The sequence below is a fragment of the Erpetoichthys calabaricus genome, chromosome 8, assembly GCF_900747795.2.
Source record: "Erpetoichthys calabaricus chromosome 8, fErpCal1.3, whole genome shotgun sequence".
In the NCBI taxonomy this organism is placed as follows: Eukaryota; Metazoa; Chordata; class Cladistia; order Polypteriformes; family Polypteridae; genus Erpetoichthys; species Erpetoichthys calabaricus.
Genome location: NC_041401.2, coordinates 152175969 through 152193416, shown reverse-complemented (window position 1 = coordinate 152193416; position 17448 = coordinate 152175969). Strand labels below are relative to the sequence as shown.

Here is a 17448-nt window from a genome sequence, read left to right as displayed (position 1 = left end):
CTTTCTTTCTTTCTTTCTTTCTTTCTTTCTGCTATGTACTATAAAATTAAGATGTCTGTTTCAATTATAAAACAGCAGCTATGTGAAAAAAGGGTTATTTTTTTTTTGCCACCCAGCCTTTACATCACATTTTCAAGATATTGCTTATGACAAAGGAAAATAGCACTTGACAGATCCGGTACCTTTGTTGCCTTGCGCACAAATTGCAGACAGGAGGGCACAATCCTATCAAACATCCCCTCAATTAGCTGTTTGTGCATTACACTGACTGAAGGGGCCATGGTATTTATCCAGGACACCATTAGGGGCCTCCAGCCTAGCATGTGAGGCTCCATGTAGATCATACCACACCTTGACACCTGAAAGCAGAAAGACAGGACTCAAAGGTTTTCATACTTTTTCACACTTTAAAAAAGACATTGCATGTTACAACTTAATAAAAATGTTCATCTCTGATTATAACTCAATTATTACTGACAAAGGCAATCTACTATAAATACAGATCTGCCTTATATAGCATGGCAAAGAGAAGGTATAATTTAAAAATAAGCATCTTGCTGCAGTATTGTAATGTTACATAAAATACCATTCCTCCTGTCAATCTGTCACTACTTGTATTTCAAGGACAACTGAATATTCCAAGTATCAGAGTTGAGCCACTGGCAGTTATGAGAAACAGTAAGAATATGCCTGGATTACAATCGTATCAATTATTTGGGGAACAGCTGGTTGGTCAGCTTGCAGGAAATTGAATGCCAGTCATTTGCTATAATTTTGAATGTGATAAGAAGCCAGTGACTGAGCCTCTCATGCTCAGGAGGTTTTATTTTATGCTGCTTTAAGGTGTGTGTAGAATCTCTAACTTCTTGATTCTATTTATATAAAGGAAGCAAAGATACCTGCTGTCAGCGTTCCATCCTGTTTGATTCATGGTTGGCATATGCTAATTTTTGTAACAGCTAATAATAACGATAAGAAGATTTCAAATCACAATGAAATGTCTTGATGCTCAGCCAGTAAATAATTTGAGAGGCTGTTTAATGTGCTCTGTGAGGCTATGTCACTTCACAAAGATGTGCAATAACATGTTGAGCATTCCTAATCATCAATCAATCAATTTAGTGATCTGAAAACTATTAATTATGTGTAAATGCCCTAATACTCAATGAATGGCTGCCAATATTAGTGGGCTTTTAATCCTGCTTAATTAAAGGTGAGAAGGGGAAGAATTAAAGTAGTTTAATGGGGGCTAAGAGCAAGGCTACTAGGGTCCTTTCCTATGCAGTTGATCTTGCTGCACTTTGTAGGATACTCTATCTTAAAGGTCTGATGATTACTTAGTACTTAGAAATAATGTGTTTGAACGGTGCCCATATTGGTGAGATGCTTATGAAAACAGTAATTGGTTAAACAGTACATACCAGAATGTCAAAGATGAAGCATGGGACAGAGAAAGAAAGTAAACAGCCCATGGCTGTAAGAACCTTTCTAGTTTTCAATATTATTGAGGGTGTCGTGTTCTGAAGGGCATACAGAACACATTTAGTTAAGAGGTGAAATATGCCTGATTAGGGATGCTACATGAAGGATTTTTTTATTGTTTACTTACTGAATCTACTGTACACTTTACACTGTAAATATGAATGAATATACATCCATGACTGCAATCGTTGAGGCTATGGGAAAAAATGCATTCTTCCCCCATTATCTTGTCTGAGTGGGTTGCCATTTTGGGACAGTGTATACAGAATCTGGTATATAGGTTCACAATGAAGATAGTGGGGATTAGGACTGCAGTGTATCCAGAAACCACCAGCAGATAGTGTTTTAGACTGACTCTTGACCTCAAAATTAAGGCTTGGCTTGAATATAAAATATAATTTCTTGACAGGAGCAAGTTGGTACAAGCAACAGTGTTCTGGCAGGTGGAAGAAACCCTGAGATAAAATGAAAGAGAAGAGCTTCTAAAGTAAAGTGAAAGGGCAAGGCAGTCCATCCATTACTGATAACAAAACCAGTTCAGTAAGGCCCAGCAAACAAAGCTGACAGCCTATCACTTTCTTACATTCTGTATTTACTGAATTCAGTTGTCTGGGGTGTATGTAAAGGTGAGGCGTGGATCCTGGGTAGCACAATGAGGTTGCACTGTTACACAAGAGAGAAGTACTAGGGTGTTGTACCGTGTTAGCCATTATGGATGTAGTGAGAAGTAAAGCAAAATGACACCTTTTATTATTAAATGCTCTTCTCTTTAGATCTCACTGGTGTTCCCCGAGTATGGGATTTACTGTTTAATCAAAAGAATTCTGAAGGATCAGCTTTATTAATACCTTTGAGAATTCTGAATATGTCCCCCCACCTAGCCTTCTCTGATCAAGACTCAAGAGGTTGAACTTCCACAGCCTGTTAGACTTGGATAGGCTAGTCCTGGAATGCTCTTCATTGTTTTGCTTAGGGCTGCTCATCCTTTTTTGTATAGCGGCAAAACATTCAGATATAGTGGAAAGAGCTCAGATGCAGTTTCACTTGAGAGCTGTACGGTCTGTGCATAATGGCCCTTGATTTACATTCAGTAGTTATTAGAATGTAGTGCAACACAAGTCCTGGTTCACGCTTTGGTCTTGTCACGGCCAGATTACTGCAACTCTCTGCTGGCTGGAGTACTGGCTTATGTTACCAGGCCACTGCAATTGCTTAAAAATGTAGCTGCACATCTGGTGTTCAACAAGCCGAGGTAAGCACATATTATTTCTCTTTTCAGATGACTACATTGGCTCCATGTAGCAGCACGCATTTAGTTCAAATCCTTAGTACTTGCCTACAGTGTAGTGAATGGGTTATCACCAATGTATATGAAGACACTTGTGAGGTCCAATGTTCCTTCTCACCCACTCACGTCTGCTAATGAACAACAGCTGGTGATGCCACCTCTTCATGGCACTAAATCTCAATCCTTTCACATGTAGCTGCTAACAAAGGAATGAGCTGCTCACCTCCATTTGAAATTCTGACTACCTCAGTATGCTTAAGAAGTGTCTGAAGACTGTCTTATTTGCCGAATTTCTGGCTGTCAAGTTTTTGTAGCCAAGGCTGTGTATCCAGCTTGAATTTTGTTCTGAGGTCTTCACTTTTGATGGCCAATTTTGTAAACTTGTCCTGTAACACTTGTTCCTAAACAGTCAGTCCAGACTGATGTTTACGTGATTATATAGACTGCTTTTGTAAGAAGCTCTGGACAAAAAGCATTTGCTAAGCAAATAAATTTAAGTGTAAATAAGCTAACATTTCATTTTCCTTTTTAATTGCTTCTCCAGGTAGCCTTGATGATAAGAATATTGCATTAATACAAACCCCTAACTCCTTCACAGAGGTTGCTTCCTAGAAGGCAGCACTAATGATTGTTTTATCATTGACACCGTGACAGAGGTGAAGACCTGAAAAGCAATGGCCATTGTTACATTAAACACCATGACAGCTGGCACAATGATGCCATCAAAATAATGAAAAATGATAACACAAAGCAAGAAATACAAAATGAATAGATGTAAAAATGATCAAAAATGAATAAGGAAATCAAGAAATCCAAATGCAAGCTTACTGTATATGAACAAAAATCACCAAAGAGAATTACAGTGAAGGGTCAGAAACTCAAGGAGTGAAAAAGCAAGTGGAATCATAAAAGCTAAAAACAGGAGCTGCACACACCCTTCTGTTACATTAACAAATGGGTCTCTGGATGTGAAGAGAAGATGCGCCTAGATGGCGCTACTTACAAAAAGGCAGAGCCAGCATTTAAAAGGGGCAGCATGGCCTGTGCAGTTTACACTGGACACATTACATATTTTGTAAGAATCATCAATGTTTTGAACCCACTTATTTCATTATAGGGTGACAAAGTTTTTTGTGTAATACAATATAAGAAAATATCTAAAAATATCAACAAGCAAACCTATTAACACTTATTTTTAAGAAACGTATTGCTGATTATTCTCTCTGCACCTTTATAGAACACAAAGCTTTGATCATATTTCTAAAAGCCTTATTAACATCTAAGTCAGATATGGCTCATCTCTCTTTTTTGCACTAAAATTGTTTCTGTTTAGTACTCTTTCAGAAGGAAGGCCAAGCTTACCGTTGCGGGTGAAGCTACTTCCAAATCCATGGGCTCAAAAATGAGACTCATCTGAGGAGACATTTGAATGATCTCACCACTCATCAAGCACAACTTCTTATTATCATCTAAGACTGTGTTCATGTTTTCAATCCACACAGCATCCACAGGCCCATCAAAAATCAACCACTTTCGATCCAGACTCTAGAAGGAATACAAAATTGCAGCATTAAAGAAGTAGTCCATCTATGATTACAAACTTTACAATTTTTTATATAACTTGATAATGCCAAAGGAAAATGGGGTTCTGCGCATTTCCAGTTTGTCAGTTGCTTTAGACCTGGAGTCTTTGCAAGGGAAACCAATGGCCCCGAGTACTATACAGTGAATAGAATGGGAAAATCTTCATTCAGCATCTTCAACACCAAATTAGTCAGCTATGTAAACCCAATGATAATGGTTAAGGGTAATGTATAAACAAATTAATTTACATTTAATTCTATGAATCTGGAATGTGACTAGTTATTTTCCACTGTCAGAAATCTCATCGGATGATAGTGGAGATGGGGTTTGCTGTTGCCACAAGTGCAATATTTTAAGAAGTATTTCAGCAAATTAGGAAAATCACTTTTGTTTCCACAAACCTTCATCAATACAAAAGTAATTTTCTGCAGATTATATCTTACATTCTCTCCTCAAGTAGATATACTATTCATTCCATCCATCCATCTATCCATTTTCCCGAACCGGATAATCCTGAGCAGTATGTAGGTGATGCTGGAGCATGACCCAGAAAACAGAGGAGCCAAGGGCAGGAACAACCCCTGGACAACGTGCCAGTCCATCACAGGGTATAATATTTACAAATTTGTTGTTTTCTCAATTTCATCTTAGTTTTAGGTATTTTGCTTCAGAGGAGATTAATCAATCAGTGCAAGACCTTCTGTAGTGCAGAAGCTGAAAACAGCACTTTCACCCATGAAGCACACCAAAAACACAGTGGAGAGAAATTAATAACATAACAATCACCAACAGTGGGCAGAAAATATAACAACATAACATTCTCAGATCTGCTTAAGCCAACTGCACATTGAAAGAGTCTATCCTGTCAATGGATGATAGGCAGAAATAGCTCTGTACTGGGTAGCAGTCCATTGCAGGGTCAACTCAAGCAATCACCCACTCACATAGGGCCAGTCTGGTCTCTCTGGCCAACCCTAACACACATGTCTTCAAGGATATGGGAGGAAAATAAAATTACCAGAAGAAGTCCATGCAGACAGAGGAAAAATTTGAAACCTCTCATGGACAACAACCAGGTATGGGACTCAGAAACAAAGAAGCAGCAGCTGTGCCACAATGGCATCCCAAAAAATGAAAATAATACATGCATTTTTTGAAAATAATGTAAAGATTGATACACACCTCTTAATTTCTAAAGTTATGATGAATCACTGATACACTCTATGATATTTTTCACTGCTTTTGAAAACAGTGCAGTCATAATATGTTACTGTACTATTTTTTATTGTTCATTTTATGTAGATTAGCTGCTTCAAAACATAAGACTGTTTTGAATTCCGGATGTGGTGTACTCTAGGTGAATAATACATGTTCTACTTCTGTTCCTGTGGGTTGTCTGCAGCTTTTCCTATTTCCTGACGTGGTTCAAAGAAATGTTATTAAATTGATGTAAAGTCAATTAACTCAGTTGCATCCTATCATGGGTTGCTTGCCTCCTTGAACCCAACACTACTGGAAGAGACTCCCTGCCACTTTACACTGAATACTTGGGTTCGCAAAATGAGTGGTTTAAACAGAAATGACTAGATCTGTTTATTTGTTTTTATCATCTTGAAATTTGAAAAATTTAGTAAAATATCTAATATAATATGCTAAAATGTATTTTGAATGTACATACAGTGTAACTCACATTGGTACTGAAGACTGCTCTAGTTCTTTAAAAGACTAAATATTTCACCTGTAAGGTGTCATGCATGCATGCCTAAGGACCACCTTCATGGCTCTGGTGAGGTAATCACTTCCACCCCAGGATGAAAGGGGCTGCTGATGCTAACATTACTTTTTCCTTCCCCCTCAGCAGCCAGTAAAAGACACCCATGGCAGACGCCTAAGCCCACCATGTTGCTCAGAGAAGGCTCTACCCCCACTCTGGTTCCAAACCTATAAAGCTGGCCCACAACCAGAAGGTGGCATCAATTGTGAAACTGACAACTAAGAAGGACAGAGCTCAGAATAACTTCATGTCTCACTTCTAAAGGACTATTTTGTCTCGGAGCCGTCTGCCTGCTATCTTTTATGTTTTCATTATTAAATTGGATTTACCAGGGAGGCACACCAAACTTTTTGGCTGTCTATGGTATTCTGCTTTTCCGGCCACAATTGCAAAGGATATTTGCAATATATAATAACACAATTCCCAGATATAAGAATATAATTACAGCTGCTTTAAAACAGGCTAGATCAGACAGGACATCAAAAAAAAAAAAAATAACACCTCTACTGTATAATCATCATCCATTTTCCAACCCGCTTAATCCGAACACAGGGTCACGGGGGTCTGCTGGAGCCAATCCCAGCCAACACAGGGCACAAGGCAGGAACCAATCCTGGGCAAGGTGCCAACCCACCGCAGTATAATCATAATTTTTCCAGAAAATACAAACTAACAGTTCTCTAACAAAAATGTGATGTATCAAAGCAGAGATTAAGTTATTATTAAAGGATTTATAGAGAGATGTAATAAATGGCAGCCCAATAAAGCAGTGTAAATCAATAATCAGCTAATGACAAGAAAACATTTGCTGCGTGAAAGTGATGTGCAAAATAATTAACCTCTCATCATGTTAAAACTATGAAATGCTTTGCATAATAAAATTTTTTAAATTCTGCACCATTTTGTTAATGCTTTCATAAATTGCAAATTGTAGCAATTCTGTCTACAAAGCAATTGTCTCTAATGTCCTTATTTTTGGCATTAGTAAAAAAATAACAAACATATCTGTTGTAATCCTAGTAATGCATAGAAACTCTGCAAATTAACTTTTATTTTTCAAAAACTTGTGCAAGCTAACTCATTAGTGGAATTGGTTTTCTTTGCCCTCCACTGCTTTAAAGAACTTGATCATTACTAAAGGGCATTTTGTGGGCATATTTTGGCTATAAAAAGTGCAAAATATTTATTGGGTTATTGAGTTGATAATGACATTGCAATTGTGTATTTGCTTGTTTCCATCTGAAAAGTTCCCAATCAATATATTATTTTTAAATGAAAGCAGCTCTGCTTTATAAAAGAAAACTTCCTCTGCTGCCTGCTAATCAAAAGCTGCCTTGTCTACATATGCTGGCATTGAGTTGCTGCTTTGAAATCACACCTCCTTTGATCTGACGGATGTTCTGTTGATTAATAACAGCATCACTCAAGAGGCTGCAGATTCAAAATGGTATGTTGAACAGGATCATCTATTTAATTTAAAAAAAAAACTATGGAAGTTAATGATAACATCATTGCATACTCTACCCTTACTGACATATATAGCAACAAATATGTGTGGGCTTATAGTACCTAATGACTCGGCTATGAAAACACAGAGATTTTTGTAGTCTACACTGTATCACTGATGCCAATATCCTGGGGTTCTGGCTTCATTTACAAAATATTGAAAATCAAAAACAGAATGCAAGGTCTGAAAATGCAACTGAGAATTTTTTGAGTTTTGGGCAAACTGGTTCTTTATACATTTGTCAGAATGTCCCATTTTTTTTAAAACCAGCATTTAGTATTTTGTGTTAGATTGAATTCTATAAATTTAATAACAAATTACACTTGTGAAATTGATACTAAACGAATGACTGTCAAAGCACTTCAATTTAAATTCATTCTTAGAATGTGCTCGTCAACAAGTTCAAGCTATGAATGATTACACAAATTTACAGATTTAAAATTTCAACAATTAGGTAATTAACCTTACCACATTCATACATATAAAGACATATTTAGTGAAATTAACAAGAGTAAAAAACACACAACCTCATCCCATAGCCCAAAAATACATAACAGTAGCATACTTGTGAGGTTGCAAAAGCTCTGTAACTGACAGCTAAGATTCCATCGGACCACTCATGAGAGACTTGGTCAAATTGGCCATACAGCTGACCCATGGTGATTGACTTTGGGTTAATCACTGTAATCTGAACTTTGTTTTCTTCCATCAGTCCCTGAAAATAAAAAAAAGGATGAGAATGTTTATTATGTCAGTTGCAAGATCATGAAAGACATCTACTAACACTTCCAGAGTCTGATTAGTTCTCCCAAGATGTGCTAAGAGTTTTTATAACCTAATCTTAAAATGGTATAATTTATACAGGAAAATTCCAGGACAAATGCTAGCAGCAATCCCCAGTAACAGCACTCTTTCAGAATAAAGCTAATTTCAGAATTGGTGTTTCATCAAAAGTTGAAAATAAATCTATTATATAAAAAAAAATCCTGCGACGAGACAAGAATTTTTTGAAGATGAGACTTTGGCCATGAGACTTTTTCAAGTCATGCCCTTCTCACAACCATTTTCAACCACGCACACGGTAATCTCACTTTTCATTCGTGTGAATACTTTTGACAGACACAGTTTCTGCTCTCTCAGCCTTCACAAATTTTAACGTTTTCCTCACTTTAAGTTTCCAATTAAAGAAGACATATGTCCAAATCTTATTTAAGAATTTCATCACGAAGGGTTATCAACAGAAAAAATGAGTACACAGGCAATCCTAGCACTGAGAAATGAGGAAGTCAAACGAATTAGCGCCAAAAATGTGGATCGGTTACACGGCAAATTGGTTAAATGCGTATCAATAGACTATGCTGAAACAGTTGGTGGTGATCATACAGAAGATGAAAACATCAACTTACAATATCCTGAAGAATATCTACAACCGTTAACACCGTCTGATCTTCCACCACACGAATTACTGTAGAAAGAAGGATGTATCCAAGAGAGGTAATGTAGTACATCTTCCAAGGATAACATTACACAACAAAGGAGATCTTGATATGCCATTCATATTAAAACATTAACAGTTTCCCATTAGAATAGCTTATGCAAATACAATTAACAAATCTCAGGGCCAAACATTTGAAAAAGTCATTTTATTTAATAGAGAGAAAGAAACAAAATTCAGTCACGGGCAGTTATATGTTGCATTGTCATGATGAAAGTCCAAACACAGAATCAATATTTAATGCGATATTGATGAAAATTAAATTCAAAAAATTGTTTTTACTGAAGTTTTACAGTAAAAGTGTAAGTTTAAAAAGTATTTGTGTGTTAATGTCAAAACCAAACAGAATGAAATCGTATTACGCAACAAATAACTCTAACGCAACATGAAACATAATTTACTTTCAAATTATTATGTTTTACTCTTTTTTAATATGGTTAATTACTTGGTGTAATGTTAAACAGCAGGCCAAAGTGGGCTTTTCCATATCGCTAGGCCTTTAGTGGCATACAAGGCCTGTTCAGATAGCAGATTTAATAGGAGTGATGGCCAGTGGAACAGGTCCCCTCAGTAAAAAATAAACAAAACAAAAACAGTCCTACTTGCAAGAGTCCCGGATTCCCTACAATTCACAGCAATCCTCATATGTGTTTCTGAGGTGTCACTCGTTGTTTTCCCTTATCACTGTCAAACAATCTAGTAATTGCTGGTAAGATTTTTTCTTTCTACTGTGCAGAATCAGAATATTTCAAATTACCGTCCAATCGCTCTCTCTGAGAAGTTTTGCCTGTGAATTTCTGGGTTTTCTCCTGGTACTAAGGTTTCCTAACATAGTTCAAAGATATGCAGGTCAAAATGTGAAAGCCTTGTATTTGCAAGTTTGCTTTGCAAATAACTAGAACACAATCTAGAAAAGGTACTCCCTTGCAATGATTCTGTGCTAATCTCTGGTGCCTCATGATCCATCAATAGAATAAGCAGGTTCAGAAAATGAATGGATGGATAGATGAAGATGGTAACATCATGTGTCCTAACTGTTGTTTACTTTATTTTGTTCTATATGTTAGGTGTAGTTTTGAATGACAAAAATGTGTCTGCTGTTAGCCGTCTCTAGTGCAAAGAATATACAGCAAGTGCCTTGTCCAAATCAAGTGATTTATTAGAAAAACTCTAAAGATTTTTTTCTTTTATATACTGTAAATTATTTGGCTGATGCCTTTATTCAAGATGACTTACAACACTTGAGATCCATGTCTGAATTATTTTTTTCTTTGAATGTCATAAGAAATATACCCCAGCATCAATGGAAACCGCTTCCATTTAACTAAATCAGGCAAGATTTATGCTCTGCTTCTGGATAAGGGCTGATTGGTTACAGCTCAGGATATATAATGTTCTTGCACTTGACTCACCCCAGTTGTAGAGTGTGTGCCTACCTTTTGAGATATGGTACATTGGCAGCTGGCTTGAACCGGTGAATGCATTTCCCCAGATCTTTGTGAATAATGCAACAATCATCATTGGTAGAGATGGCTAGCTATTTTGGGCTCACTGATTAGGTGACCTCAGGCAACTGTCAGATGTGAGAGTGTCTCCACTATTGGACCAACCTGACAACAATGTCAAAGTCAATAGCAGAGAAATGCAAGTTTGAGTGGTTGCAGGCTTTTGTTCCAATCATACTGCTAACTTAGAAGTCAGTTAGCGCTGCTATAAATCAATTAATACTCAAGCAAAATTTTTGTGCTTTATTTTAGTTACCTGGCTTTTAAGATTCTCTTAATTGCTTTCTTTAATCTTAGCTACATTCTGAAAGTTTAATAGTTACTTGTTTTCTTAACCAGCTGCCAATTAACAATGAGATGAAAATGGCAAAGGAGCCAGCACCTCACCATCTATCTTGGTCTCATCCAGAGCTGTATGTGTGTTCGTCATAAGGTATCTGTTTGTATAAAATATTTGTAAAGAAATGAAAAAGTGAACAAGTGCAAATTACTAATATGATCTGGGCTACAAGCCACAAGAATAATCTACAAAAAAACAAAATGAATAACTGGTGTAACAGAATGAAAACCAAAGAATTAAATAACAAATGCTGTTATCTGCCATGACTGGCCTCTAAAAAAAATTGTGTTGCAACTAAAAAACTGTAGTTAATGGCTTCCTGGACGGAACTGGAAGAACCCTGATCAGTGGTCAAGGACTGTTAAATAACATATTGTTTTGTTCTGTTGGTTATCCTCCAATGGTTTCCAGTTTTTAAAGATGGTTGCAAAATCATAACATGACTGGAGTGTGCTTAATTCAAGAGGCTAGGCTAACAACATGAGCCAGAAGGAAATGTTATTAAGAACATTTAAACCAAAAACAACGAGGTGCGAAGGTATAATAAGATCTTTGGCTCAACTTATCTTTTTAGAATTGCTATATTCTGTCTTTTTGACAGACGCTCTTGTTCAAGTAACTTTCTGGGCAAATTGTCCATTATTTTTACTTCTTATTTTGATGCTCCAGTTTACTTATTTTTTGTTGAAAATGATTTTGCCTTTTTTACTTTCATCATCTCTTCTTTTCTCTTTAAGAGCTAGTTCATCTTAGATAGGTACTCATATTGACTAGATAGTTAAGCAAACCACACCCGGTGCACTTTTCTATGTTGCCTTAATTTTTAGTTGTGTTTTTTCACTAGTGTAAGGGTCCATTTGGATTTTAACACCATGTTCTCTTCTTTTGGTTGATTCTCACTATGTAACCATCCATCCATCCTCTTCCATTTATCCGAGGTCGGGTCGCGGGGGCAGCAGCTTGAGCAGAGACGCCCAGAACTTCCCTCTCCCCGGCCATTTCTTCTAGCTCTTCCGGGAGAATCCCAAGGCGTTCCCAGGCCAGCCAGGAGACATAGTCCCTCCAGCATGTCCTGGGTCTTCCCCAGGGCCTCCTCCCCGTTGGACGTGCCCAGAACACCTCACCAGGGAGGCGTCCAAGAGGCATCCTGATCAGATGCCCGAGCTACCTCATCTGACTCCTCTCGATGTGGAGGAGCAGCGTCTCTACTCTGAGCCCCTCCCGGATGACTGAGCTTCTCACCCTATCTTTAAGGGAGAGCCCAAACACCCTGTGGAGGAAACTCATTTCAGCCGTTTGTATTCGCAATCTCGTTCTTTCGGTCACTACCCATAGCTCATGACCATAGGTGAGGGTAGGAACATAGATCGACTGGTAAATTGAGAGCTTTGCCTTACGGCTCAGCTCCTTTTTCACCACGACATACTGATGCAGAGCCCGCATCACTGCGGATGCCGCACCAATCCACCTGTCAATCTCACGCTCCATTCTTCCCTCACTTGTGAACAAGACCCTGAGATACTTGAACTCCTCCACTTGAGGCAGGATCCCGCTCCCAACCCTGAGAGGGCACTCCACCCTTTTCCATGCTGAGGACCATGGTCTCGGATTTGGAGGTGCTGATTCCATTCCCAGTCGCTTCACACTCAGCTGCACACTGATCCAGAGAGAGCTGAAGATCATGGCCTGATGAAGCAAACAGGACAACATCATCTGCAAAAAGCAGTGACCCAATCCTGAGTCCACCAAACCGGACCCCCTCAACACCCTGGCAGCGCCTAGAAATTCTGTCCATAAAAGTTATGAACAGAATCGGTGACAAAGGGCAGCCCTGGCGGAGTCCAACTCTCACTGAAAACGGGTTCGACTTACTCCCGGCAATGCGGACTAAGCTCTGACACTGGTTGTACAGGGACCGAACAGCCCTTATCAGGGGGTCCGGTACCCCATACTCCTGGAGCACCCTCCCACAGGATTCCCCGAGGGACACGGTCGAACGCCTTTTCCAAGTCCACAAAACACATGTAGACTGGTTGGGCGAACTCCCTTGCACCCTCCAGGACTCTGCTAAGGGTGTAGAGCTGGTCCACTGTTCCGCGACCAGGACAAAAACCACACTGTTCCTCCTGAATCCGAGGTTCGACTATCCGACGGACCCTCCTCTCCAGAACCCCCAGATAGACTTTTCCAGGGAGGTTGAGGAGTGTGATCCCTCTGTAGTTGGAACACATCCTCCGGTCCCCCTTCTTAAAGAGGAGGACCACCACCCCGGTCTGCCAATCCAGAGGCACTGTCCCTGATATCCATGCAATGTTGCAGAGACGTGTCAACCAAGACAGCCCTACAACATCCAGAGCCTTGAGGAACTCCGGGCGTATCTCATCCACCCCCGGGGCCCTGCCACCAAGGAGTTTTTTTGACCACCTCGGTGACCTCAGTCCCAGAGATGGGGGAGGCCACCTCCGAGTCTCCAGGCTCTGCTTCCTCATTGGAAGGCATGTTAGTGGGATTGAGGAGGTCTTTGACGTACCCCCCCCCCCCCCCCCCCCCCAACCGACCCACAACATCCCGAGTCGAGGTCAGCAGTGCACCATCCCCACCATATACAGTGTTGACACTGCACTGCTTCCCCCTCCTGAGACGCCGGACGGTGGACCAGAATCTCCTCGAAGCCGTCCGAAAGTCGTTCTCCATGGCCTCCCCAAACACCTCCCATGCCCGAGTTTTTGCCTCACCAACCACTGAACCCACATTCCGCTTGGCTTGCTGGTACCTATTAGCTACCTCCAGAATCCCACAGGACAAAAGGGACCGGTAGGACTCCTTCTTCAGCTTGACAGCATCCCTCACCGCCGGCGTCCACCAACGGGTTTGGGGATTGCCGCCACAACAGGCACCGACCACCTTATGGCCACAGCTCCGGTCAGCCGCCTCAACAATAGAGGCACGAAACATGGCCCATTTGGACTCAATGTCTCCCACCTCCCTCGGGACGTGGTTGAAGTTCTGCCAGAGGTGGGAGTTGAAGCTACTTCTGACAGGGGGCTCTGCCAGACGTTCCCAGCAGACCCTCACAACATGTTTTGGCCTACCAGGCCTGACCGGCATCCTCCCCCACCATCGAAGCCAACTCACCACCAGGTGGTGATCAGTTGACAGCTCCGCCCCTGTCTTCACCCAAGTGTTCAAGACATGTGGCTGCAAGTCCGACGACACGACCACAAAGTCGATCATCGAACTGAGGCCTAGGGTGTCCTAGTGCCAAGTGCACATATGAACACCCCTTTGCTTGAACATGGTGTTCGTTATGGACAATCTGTGATGAGCACACAAGTCCAATAACAAAACACCACTTGGGTTAAGATCGGGGGGGCCATTCCTCCCAATCACGCCCTTCCAGGTCTCACTGTCATTGCCCACGTGAGCATTGAAGTCTCCCAGCAGTAAGAGGGAGTCCCCAGAAGGTATGCCCTCTAGCACCCCCCTCCAGGGACTCCAAAAAGGGTGGGTACTCCGAACTGCTGTTCGGTGCATACGCACAAACAACAGTTAGGACCCGTCCCCCCCACTGGAAGGTGGAGGGAGGCTACCCTCTTGTCCACTGGGGTAAACCCCAATGTACAGGCTCCAAGTCGGGGGGGCAATAAGTATGCCCACACCCGCTCGGAGCCTCTCACCGGGGGCAACTCCAGAGAGGTAGAGAGTCCAGCCCCTCTCAAGGAGATTGGTTCCAGAGTCCAAGCTGTGCGTCGAGGTGAGTCCGACTATATCTAGCCGGAACCTCTCAACCTCGTGCACAAGCTCAGGCTCCTTCCCCTTCAGAGAGGTACCATTCCACGTCCCAAGAGTCAGCTTCTGTAGCCGAGGATCGGACCGCCAAGGTCCCTGCCTTCGGCCAACACCCAACTCACACTGCACCCGACCTCCTTGGCCCCTCCCATAGGTGGTGAGCCCATGGGAAGGGGGACCCATGTTGCCTTTTCGGGCTGTGCCCGGCCGAGCCCCATGGGTGCAAGCCCGGCCACCAGGCACTCGCCATCGAGCCCCACCTCCAGGCCTGGCTCCAGAGGGGGGCCCCGGTGACCCGTGTCCGGGCAAGGGAAAACGCCGTCCACATTTTTTATTCATCATAGAAGGTCTTTTGAACCGCTCTTTGTCTCATCCCTCATCTAGGACCAGTTTGCCTTGGGTGACCCTACCAGGGGCATAAAGCCCAGGACAACAGAGCTCCTAGGATCATTGGGACACGCAAACCCCTCCACCACGGTAAGGTGGCACTAAAAATATTTGCCTCCTAAATAAATTCATTCTCTTTTATAAGTTATAATTATTTTTTCTATTAAGAGGTTTGTTTTTAACATTTTTGTACATTGTGATTATCTATGGACCTGGGTTATTATTTCTGTTATAATTCATGACACCTTTTTTTTTGCTTCTCTTATTATAATCATTATTTAGTTATTAAAAATGGAAATGACCATATTGTTTATAGTAATGACACTTGTTACTGGTGATGCTAGCATAGCCTCTGATGCTTGATAATAGTGTTACTCTGAAATTCATGCTGTAAAGAGTAGTATACTGCATATATTATGTGAACTTACTGCATCTTTTTGCTTTTCACATGTTATTTGCTTTACCAGAATCCTAAATTTGACTTGGACGACTAATCTTGTATGTTGTCTTCGAGTAAAAACACAGGACAAAAATAACATAAATAAAATGGTAATTCTACAGAACTGAAACTGAATTTGAGTGTCCCAGACTTAAGAAGTAGAAAGATTTAGAAGAAGTTAACAAAGCCCCAAGTTTGATAAAAACATACCAACTAGACTCAAGATAAAACTATTGGAAGTGAATATACTTAACCATTGAAGCCATTTGCTGTCAGAACTGAGCACTCATGATCTAAAATGCAGCAGTATGTAATCAAATAATTATCGATGTTTGCATTAGGCTTGTTTCAGAATCAATCTCAATTGACACTTACGATAATTCACTTGATATGCATAATATCCTAAACCAGAATTTCAGACTTTCTAACAAAAATCTCATATAACTTGCCATTTTACAGTACATTTATTGTTAACATTTACTTGCACTAACTAACAACACTCTGCAGCTTATCTTTCATTACCGTGTCCTTCAAGCACAACACTTATCAGAACCAGCAGAGCAGAATACACCTTTTTAATTAGCTTTCATGATCATTATTATTCTGTCAATATTCTTGCATAGTAAACTAGTGAATTTTATTAAACATATTTTTGCTACAGTTGGATTGTCATAACACAATTTAAAGTGAACTTTTTTTAATTTAGAAATTGCATTTTAAGATATTTTCTACCACTTATCAAACATATGACGCTGTTACAGTTGATGAGATAAGATGATAGGAGTCAATGTGACCTTAAGTGAAAATTACAGCCATCACAACAAATTTGAACTTGAATTCAAGCTTAAAAAGTCTACAGCAAAACCCACTGAAAAAATCTGTGACCAGTGACCATTCCTCATTTAAAGTTCCCCAGTTAAAATATTTAGTATGACCAGTAAGGATACTCTTATGCTGATCACAGACATAAAAGAATGTAAAAAGACAGAAGTATATAAAAAGAAAAGTAATTTATTACTAAAAGAACTGGTATCATTAGGGTACAGGGGCTTTTAGATACTGTATAAACCAAAAACAATAAATGAAATAGCCCATCTAACACCTCTCTGGGCCTACCAATAAAAGGGTTCAGAGTCTGCCTAGTACCTAGAGTGCCGAAAACATTTTTCTATCAGGTTGACACCTTAATGTATCTCTTTCTGCACACTCCCTCTGCCTTTTCATCTTCCTGTGGTATCTCTGAGTCATTAAATCATATTTTTGATTTACAAAGAAAGCTTCTTCTGCTCCTTATACTGTCACAGAATGTGTCTTTTAAAGTAGCATTGACAGGAAAAGTAATTTTTCATCCTCTATTTTAATGTCAACTGGAGCACAAGATATTTTTGAGTAACCTCTTCAAAAATTTAATATTACTAACAACCACCACTGCATTACAACATTTGGAGTATTTATTTAGTGTGTTATTCCCCCACTTCTCCTTAAATGCATTAAAATTTAGTGTTGGTCATGCTTCACAATTCATTTTATAAGGAGGCATAAATACTTCTGAAGAATTATCACATGACTTACCTTGTCACAAATATCTCCAAGTGCTGCAGCCAAAACATGGTAGGCTGATGTTTTTCCACCAAAGGGTTCCCCAACAATCATGAAGCCATGACGAACAATCATCATCTCATATATCTGTAGGATTTTCTCAGCAAAAAAATCAGTGACTTGCAGGTTCATCTTTTCACAATTTTCTCGGATTGCCTCCAACAAAATGCGATAATCAGGTTTAGGCAACTGAACGCCAGGGAACAGGTCAGATGTGATACCCTAAAAAAACAGTTAATAATGGTTGTTCTGTTTATTA

General features: G+C 40.1%; 1 protein-coding gene across 3 annotated transcripts in view; it reads right to left on the bottom strand.

Moving 5' to 3' along the window:
• dnah7 (dynein, axonemal, heavy chain 7) overlaps positions 1–17448 on the bottom strand; it is a 496694-nt gene that overhangs the window by 303924 nt on the left and 175322 nt on the right. For all 3 annotated transcript variants that reach the window (XM_051930473.1, XM_051930475.1, XM_051930474.1), the window contains exons 29-32: positions 17163–17411; positions 8201–8350; positions 4133–4315; positions 183–359 (exon numbers count right to left, since the gene is read on the bottom strand). In XM_051930473.1, the coding sequence (XP_051786433.1) occupies positions 183–359; positions 4133–4315; positions 8201–8350; positions 17163–17411 (759 nt within the window). The remainder of the gene's footprint in view (positions 1–182; positions 360–4132; positions 4316–8200; positions 8351–17162; positions 17412–17448) is intronic.